The following is a 9,600-nucleotide window of genomic DNA, read 5'->3' as shown; positions in this document are numbered from 1 at the left end:
TGCGAAACATGACATTTAGACTTGCACTTCATTTAGGAAATTAGAAGTAGGTTAGTTCATTTGCTTGACTAGTATTAGGGGCTCCCTTCAAATATAGAAAATGAACGAGTATGGCATCTTAGTCTTAACATGATCGTATCCCCTCTATATAAGGGAAAATTGAGTTACGAATTTTAGTTCCCGTACCTGTTATGTTGCATTCCTCTTTTTTAGGTCACGCATATTTGTATATTATAATTTTTCTATTTTTCAAGTCACATTGTTGCACATTCATGATCTATTCAAAGAATCACTCTTGGATGTCGCATTTAATGCGATTTGCACCAATTAAATTTCGAAGAGACATACTGACCGTTCTGATACCCTCTTAGGTCTAGATTTACATCTATATATAGACATCCAAAATGTGATAAGTTTTGTACGTTAGACTAAGAAAATTTTCGACTAAACCTTGCAACTAGTCTTGACTAGGTTGGAAGGGTGACTTAGGTTTGATTTCATCAAATCTTTGCCTTCCCTTTTTTCAACCGTGACTCCTGAACTCTTTTCTCTTGTTTTCAAAGATTTGGAGTCGTTTAAAAAGGGTTTATTTATATTTTGGAATTCAATACCAAGTGGCGACTCCTATTTTTTCCTAAAAATCCCTTTTTTTAGACTTTTATTTTGGGTCAAAATCGTCGCACTTTAAAGTCCCATTTTAGACTCTTTTCCTTTTATTTATTCTTTAAAATAAAAAAACTCAGTCTTTACTCATCATATTTGAATAAACTCGGAAAACTTATTTTTTTTGGAAAAAAACTCATCATTTTTAATTTAAATTTATTTTTTTCCAAAACATGAGACGTGACAGCTGGTGACTCCCACTGGAGATTTTTAGAGAGTACGAACATTTGATTTAGTCGATCTTTTTTTTTTTTCTAATCTTTTACATATCACATTAGGATGTTTAGGTTGCATCTTTCTTTTCCTTTTTCTTTTTCCTTCCTTTTTAGGATTATTGTATCTCACACGAGCAATCGCCTCTCGCTCACCGTACATGTGATGGATAATTTATTTTCATTTATGTTATCGAGCTTTTTGCATTAGAGGGTGGGGGAAATATCACCCTAGAGCCTTCACGCGTGCTTAGTATTAATCCCTCCCCTCAAAAGAACACTTCATACGTGCATACGCTGTTTATTTATAACCCTTCATCTTATTTTCTTTTTAGTGATTGTCACACCACTCTTTCCTATTAGGATTAGAATTGATCCACTTGGACATGCGACCGTAGCACGACGTATGCGTAGCAATGTCCAAGGGATCACTCGAATCGCTGACTAAAGGCTTTGGAATTGATGACCCTTCGCCTCTTGGTCTGAAGGTTTGGGAGCCTGAGGCTTTATTGAGTCTAAATGCATTAGAGAGCTCAATCTCATGCATCCATTTTTAGAAATTGTCTAGGATAGAGTCAATCTCACCCGATTAGGAACACTAGACACGAGAGGATGGATTCTAACCCTCTTTCTTTTCTTTACATTTTTGTATCATTTCATGCTCCAATGTGTTATGTGTTATTTATTGAACTAACCTCTCTTTGTTTCTCTTCTCTTGCATTCACAAATATTAGAAATAAGAGTCCTGGCATGGTACTCATTTAGGACAGACCACCTTTTGTAAAGAGCATGTTTAAATTTTAGTTATTACATTAATAATACGTGTATATTGCACATCATTTTAGACTTACCCCGACATTTAAATGAGGCACTTTTAGGTCATATTCTAATTATTGCATTGTGTATATTTACACGTTTTAATAAACTGTCATCATGTATTAGCCACAGAGCGAATGCCGCATACGGAATCCCACATTTAGGAATAAACCACCTTATGTCTCTGATATATAATCTAAGGAGACTTGCATATTTATGTTTTTGTACCATCCAAAAGGGTAGTGCATGAGGTAAGGTAGGATCCAATCTTTTTCATGATATTGACATTAAAGATGATCGAGGCGCTTTTGTGCATTAGAATATGAGTATCTAATAATCATCGTTTGGCCATTTTATCAGAGTTGGTAAAAATCCCTTTCATAAAGGACGCTAAATTGAAGAAATTCACAAATGATTTCTCATTGTTGAGACATAAATATATCGAAGCCAAATCTTGATTTTAGAAAGCTTATAAACTAACGCATTCCAATGAAATTCGTGAGATTTGAAATTACAAATGGGTGAACAATCTAGTCAATTTTTGAATAAACCATCAATTCCATCCAATCCATTTTGTCAGTTTATTAATTTTTAGGATAATCCAGTCATTTGTTAATAAATCATTAACTCCATCCAATCTATTTGATCTATTCATTCATTTTTAAGACAATCTAGTCAATTTTTAAATAAACCATCAATTCCATCCAAACCAATTAGGGTTTCGATCTATGGTTCACTGAAGAAACTAGTTGAGACATTGCAATCGTTTCAAGAGTAGGTTCTTTAACACTAATTTGACTTTTAACATCTCTTTATGTGTCAATCAAAGTAATCACCACATTCGGACTTTTTCCTCATCCTATTAGATTAGATGTCTCCTGCCATTCCAACTGGCCAAATTTTTCTCAAATTGGTTTTCACTCGAATGTTAGTAAATTGATCGGATCCATCGGGTATTGTATGGTGCCTACCCTAGAATATTACATTTTTCATACTAGGTCAACCCTTGGCCTGAAAAGGGCTCCCCCATAGGACATGTATACTGATTTTGCAGTTTTATTTACTAATTCTGAGTATTTTTTCCCTTTTTTTCTCCCCTCCCCTGCATTTCTAAAAGATGTTTCAGTCAGGCAAAAATATTATTTTCTATATTTGATAACAATTTTGGTTTGATAAATTTTGAAAAGATTACTAGTATTGCTTGATTCCTGGACAGATCCTACAATGTAAAAAAAAAATGAAGAATCCATCTAGAAGTGTCAGTTTAAAGCGCCTCAGAAATTTCATAATATAGTTCTTCATAAAAAAAAATCCCTTGATTCATTGTTCCTAACACATTTTGTCCTAAAAAAAAGGGGATAAGGCGTGTGTACTTATGAAAACTTGTTATTTAGAAATTTTTTTTCTCATTTGTATTATAGTTAAGTAAAAAATTCGTTTCAAACATTTGCAATAATAATGTTTTTCGTTCAGACAATTATTGTTTTGTATATATTCATGTACATTTCATTCATTACTTGCTCATTGAGAGATTTCATGATGGACTTTAAGGAATAAGATTAAGTTGATATTTTTCAATCTCTTGCCTGAAAATTCACAAGTGTATGTTAAATTTTCTAAAGTCTTTGCATACACTAGATTTGTGGTCTAAACTATTCAATAAGAGCATTCGAAATCAAAAGAAATCATTCAAACTGGTTAGTTTGTCTCAAAAGACCAAATACGATAACTTTTCTCTTTCATTCTACAATTTATATTTTGTCCACTTCTAAAAGGCCTTCAAAGTCAGTTACATTGGTTGACCAACTTCAGAGTGAGGCAATTTTATTCTGAAGATGCTCACTGTGCCTAACCAGATTCAATCCACATCTAAATGAAAGCAAAATGTACATTATTCTTGTTTGTTTTAAAATTTTGGAATGATAATTTAGGCATTCGTTTCTCTATGCATACAGGTTTATCATTTGCTCTCCTATTTAAACCTTTAAAGGTACAATTTCGTTTCAAATAAGAACCTTAGTGATCATCATTTTACATGTCAAAGGGGAATGGATTCTCCCAATGGGCTATTCTTTACTTTGGTTGTCATACGAAGTAAGAATGATGCTTTGACCATCATTTCTACTATCTAAACACTGTTTATCCCTTGCATCTTCATTTGAGCCTAAATTGGTGGTTCGTTTCAAAAGCACTTATGATCGCACCCCCACATTGGAGAAGGAGATTTAAGAATAGTAAAAATGCTAAAATTAAAAAAAAAGAGTGAGAAACTACAAGATTGGAGGAATTTGATTCTACCATTGATATTTGAACTTCAATATTTGAAAGAAAGAGGAGCCATCTATACTCTAAAAATTAGGGAGCTTTCAATTCTATCATTGACATTTGGGATTTTAGTATTGGTAAAAAAAGAAGAAGAGGAAATTAAAAAGAAAAGAGAGAGAAACAAAGAAAAATGTGAAAAAATGATGCAAAAACATCCAATGCTGAATTCCCTCTAGTGATTGATAAAATAAAAAAAGAGAGTCAAAATGGGGTCCTGGGTTTTGGAATCCAAAACTGGAGCAATTTTTGGGAAGGAATGCGATTTTAAGTGCAATGTCCTTGAAAATTTTATTTCTTTAGCTATCGTTTTCAAACGGCATTATAAGCTCATAAAGTTCATCGCTGACTTATCTTTCATGACAATTTGAAGTGAAAATCATGCCTTTAAAGAATCTACCAATCACTTGTGATCATAAGGCTATAACATATTTCATATGTTTAGCTATCATTTATATCCATATATTACAAACTTATAAAGTTTATATGTTGACTGAGTTTTCTCAAGAAATAAGAGTGATAAACTGTTTTAGCGAGCTTGTGTTTTATCCCCTTGACCGTTTATTTTGGCGGGTTTGGGTATTATCTCACCGTTGTTGGTCTTGAGTTTTATCCCACCAACCATATCAGGTTTGGATTTTATCCTACTAAACGTTTATTTTCACGTGTTTGGAATTTATCCCACCGACCTTTTATTTTGTTGGGTTTCGATTTTATTGTACCAACAATATCTGGTTTGCATTTTATCCCACCAAACATTTATTTTGGCGGGTTTGGGTTTTATCCCACCGACCTTTTATTTTGGAGGGCGTCAATTTTATCCCACCGATCTTTTATTTTGTTGGATTTGGATTTTATCCCACCAACCGTATCAGATTTGGGTTTTATTCCACCGAACGTTTATTTTGATGGATTTGAATTTTATCCCACCGACCTTTTTATTTTGATGAATTTGGATTTTATCCCAGCAACCTATCGGGTTTGGGTTTTATCCCACGGAAATTTACTTTGACGGATTTGGGTTTTAACCCACCGACCTTTTTATTTTGATGTGTTTGAGTTTTATCCTACCGATCGTTTATTTTGTTGGGTTTGGATTTTATCCCACCAACCTATCGGGTTTGGGTTTTATCCCACCGAACGTTTATTTTGGCGGGTTTGGATTTTATCCCACTAACCGTTTATTTTGGCGGGTTTGGGTTTTATCCCACCGCCCTTTTTATTTTGGCGGGTTTGGATTTTATCTCACCGACCGTTTATTTTGTTAAGTTTAGATTTTATCCCACCAACTGTATCGGCCTTGGGTTTTATCCCACTGAACATTTATTTTGACGGGTTTGAGTTTTATCCCACCGACCTTTTATTTTGTTGGGTTTGAATTTTATCCCATCAAATGTTTATTTTGTCGGGTTTGAATTTTATCCCATCGACCTTTTATTTTGGAGAGTTTGAGTTTTATTCCACCGACTTTTTATTTTGTTGGTTTTGGATTTTATCCCATCAATCGTATCAGGTTTGGATTTTATCTCACCGAACGTTTATTTTAGCGGATTTGGGTTTTATCCCACCTATCTTTTTATTTTGGCGGGTTTGAATTTTATCCCACCAACCATTTATGTTATTGGACTTGTATTTTATCCCACCGACCTTTTATTTTGGCGGGTTTGAATTTTATCCCAACAACCTTTTATTTTGTTGTGCTTGTATTTTATCCCACTGAAATTTTTTCATAATTATATTGTAACCCAAAAACTTTTGTAATTCTTATAATTAGATCCCTAATAGTTTTAATTTCTTAAATATAAGTTGTTTATCTTCTTTAATTGTTAATTATACTTCGTTTAAATGCTTTAATTGGTAGATTCCATGATTATTTCCATTTTTTTACAATGATAAAGTGAATTTGCACTATATTTACATGTTATTCCTTTTATTTGTTAATTAAATTGACAGTTTTGTTGATTTTGGAGTATAAATATGGTAAATCCAACCCCAATTAACCACTATTTCAAGGGAGGTATCTTCTTTTATTATTTAAACCCTCCTATATGATCCTATGTGTTTTTTTATGTGTAATTGTATGTTTTTGAGTGTTTTTTCTTTATTTACTCATTTTATTCATTTTAAGTTTCATATATTTAATTTAATTTTTGGTGATTATTTGAGAGGCATTTAAATGCCAAATTGTAATAGATAGGTGCTTAAGACATTTATTTAGTTAGAATATATAATAGATAGGTTTTAATTTTGCCAAAAATGTAATTAATTAGATAAATATAATAGTTAGATTATTATTTATAATTTTTTCCTTAGATTGTAGCTAGGGCCCCAAATGAAATAGTTAGGTCCTTAGGTGCGTTTATTTAGGCCCCAAATGAAATAATTAGGTCCTTAGGTGCGTTTATTTACTTGTTTGCTTGCATGCTTGTGTGCTTATATATTTACTCGCTTTTTTAGGATCTTTGCATCTAGATATTATGTTTACGTGCTAAGTGCTTTATGTGTTTACTTTCTTTAATTATGTTTTATATAATTTATTCAGTTATAATAAATACATGACGTCACCACACTAGTTCAATGCTAGTTGTGGCCTCTTTTTCCGATTTCTCACTAGTTCAACATTAGTGAGAACTTGTAGAAATGGACTAGTCCGATGCTAGACTCTTAGGGGTGGCCTATGCGCTAGAATCACATGTTTGCGTGACATTCATTATATTTTATGCATATTTTCTATTTTCTATTTCATGCATGTTTGCTACACTTGATTGCCCAACGGTGAGCAGGGGTTGCATTTCTTGAGAATTGGTGGATTCTGTTGTTAATTACATCAAGTTTTTAAATTCTAGCAAATTCAGACTATGTAATAGACTCAATATGCTGGCAACTGCATCATTTGGATCTTAATCCTCACATGCCAAACGTACCTGCTGCAATTCTTTCCTATATCGGAGAAGCTCATAAAATACTACCATTGTTGGAGGAGCCGGTATGGATTTACTTTTCCAGTTCCAACATATTGCAGCAGAAAAGCTATTTGTTTCTAATGTTTGACCGTACTTGCCTGCCTTTCCATAGCTTATATCAATTGTTTTTCATTACTTAAACTGCTCCACCAAGGGCTTGACATAATGAACATTTTACAGATCCGTGCTGTTTCTTTGGAACTCGAAATTCTTGGCAGACATCAGCACCCAGAATCTCTCTGAACTCATCCATGACTCTCTGCATCCACACAGCATCATAATTGTTGTTCCCTTTACATATCATAGACAGCCATTGGACAAAGCTGTTTCATGGAAATTGCCGGGGCCTGTTATTACTGATGTTTGATTGCTTCATTTTCTAATCTGCATGGAGAATAGATTGGTGTAATGATCTTGTTTATTCTTTTACTTTTCGAAACTTTTTCAAGGAGTGGCAGAAATAGGTAAGGCTTCAAAACAGGAGGCCTGTACTCTGCCAAGTCAAGCCTAAGCATTATACAAGGATATCGAATCAAACATTTTAGATTTAGAGAATAAAAGGGAATGAGTTTTGTTATCCATTGAAGTTGATGCAACTGTGGATTTTCCAGAATCTGGTTAGTACCTCTGAAAGTTTTGTGAAAAATGCTTGATAGATGCATACATCTGAGAGCAGTTGCATTTCCAGGATCTGGTTAGTATGTAACGATACATATATGCTTCCAGAGTTTTCAAATTGAAAATAATTGCTGTTATTAACCATTACACATTCTTCTAGAGTTAAATACATGTGACAGACTAGATGTATGATTAGTTCATGAAAACTGTGTTTGTTTCGATACATTATTGCTAATTGGTGTCTTTATGATTTCAGCATGTTTAAACAATAGATGCGTTTTCTTTTTATTCTTTACTTGTAATTTCATCTCTCTTTTTAACCCTAAGGAAGGTACTCTTTGGGTTGCTGGGAGTTGCATTTCTATGTTGTGCCAGTAGGTAGCTCCTCAATGTGTCCTTTTCACAATAAGAAACTGGCCTTCTTGTTTATAACATATGTAAAAATTGACATGGAGTTACTTGTTTATGATGCAGATACTTACCTATGACAGAATCAGTGTCCTTAAATATTTTGACATTCATTCTAGAAGATATCGGACTACGTACACAGTTGGATTGATTGCTGGTTCTTGTCTAATTGCTGCTGCTCCTGTTCTTGCTTCATTTACACTAGCAGCTTGCTTGATAGCTCTTGACGTAATTGAGGTATGGAGTTTGCTAAAATAGATACTAATTTTCTCAGTATTTCATTAACTGCTTTGATCAGAAATCTGTGTTTGAACCTTGAGGAGGTTGCTTTTGCCTTCAAAGTAGACTATCTAGACACACAGCAGTATTGAGCATCCAGTACTACTTTTGGCATCTTTCTTCTATATATTAATAGTACCAAGCCAAAATAGGTGACATATTAAATGCAGCATTATTAAACTCTGACACATTTCTTACATCAAAACTTCACCTCCTAGACATAGTAATATCTCCTGTATGGTAGGCCTTGCTTCAGGGGACTTATTTGTGCATGCCAAACCAATCTCCAAAACTCGCAAAGCTTGCTTTCTTTCTTTTCCTTGCACGCAGAATTCAAAAACCACATTCCCGTCGTCTCTACTTTTCGTATAATCCTGGTTAGGCCCTTTCAGCGAGTCCAGAATAATGATCCCAAAGTTGTAAACGTCACTTTCCTGGCAAAATAACTCGCTGTACTCGAAATTCGGCTGAGGAAGAGGTTTTCGCTGCCAAATGTCGCCAACTTCCACCCTCTCAGCCAGTTGGATGAAGCCGTAGTCGGACAAGCGAGCGGTGAAGTCTACATTCACCATGACGTTGGAGGTTTTGATGTTCCCGTGCACATTCAACTTCAAGTGCTTCATCTCTTGCAAAGGATAAACTCAGTTGCATTTGCAATGCTCAGAATTATTTTAAGTCGCTGGTTCCAAGTTAAAGCAGTTTGATTCTGCTCCCTTGCACCTTCACAGTAGAGAGGAATATATGAAAAACAAAAAGGCAATTGAATTAGGACAATGGGTAGAAAATACCATTTGAAGTGCAGGAGTATAATGCCAATCAATCTGGCATGTCCAAAGTAAAACATTCTTGGACAATCATGACAAGAATGCAGCGTCCCAAGTTGTTATGTAGGGATGATGTGTAAGATTCTACTAATACATGTGTGGCTATAGCGTTTGGCTCATATGGGCATTCACAAAGGTTTCAAGTACTAATTTTTTTGAACTGGAAAACCTTTCGGTTCACGGTTCGACCCCGATTCAAAGGTTTAATAATTTTTTTATTCATTTTAGTATTGAAATTTTTGAATAAAACTAAAATATTTATTTTAAAAAATAAATACTTAATAAAAATCGGTTGAACCTCCCAATTTTTACCGATTTTGACCGGTCAATCGATTCTTGACTGGTTTTGACCGGTTCAATTAAATCTTTGGATTTTTAATTGAACCGGATTGGAGGCATAGTCGGTTCGCTATTCAATCGATTGAACTGGCTGGTTCGGTCTGATTTTCAAAACATTGTTGAGCACCTGCCGAAGAGTCAATTGTTGTGACTCGG

General features: G+C 34.2%; 1 protein-coding gene across 1 annotated transcript; it reads right to left on the bottom strand.

The window, feature by feature from the left end:
- Window positions 1–8,475: 8,475 nt before the first annotated feature.
- LOC140038571 (probable L-type lectin-domain containing receptor kinase S.5) lies at window positions 8,476–8,904 on the bottom strand. Its single transcript, XM_072083955.1, has one exon. The coding sequence runs from the start codon at window positions 8,902–8,904 to the stop codon at window positions 8,476–8,478; it is 429 nt and encodes a 142-aa protein (XP_071940056.1).
- Between the last annotated feature and the right edge of the window lie 696 nt (window positions 8,905–9,600).

The sequence above is a fragment of the Coffea arabica genome, chromosome 3e (assembly GCF_036785885.1).
Source record: "Coffea arabica cultivar ET-39 chromosome 3e, Coffea Arabica ET-39 HiFi, whole genome shotgun sequence".
NCBI classification, from domain to species: domain Eukaryota; kingdom Viridiplantae; phylum Streptophyta; class Magnoliopsida; order Gentianales; family Rubiaceae; genus Coffea; species Coffea arabica.
This window is presented reverse-complemented; position numbering and strand designations above follow the sequence as displayed.

Bases quoted from the DNA above. Each gene is read 5' to 3' on its own strand.
- LOC140038571 (XM_072083955.1), bottom strand. From the start codon at position 8,904: ATGAAGCACTTGAAGTTGAATGTGCACGGGAACATCAAAACCTCCAAC.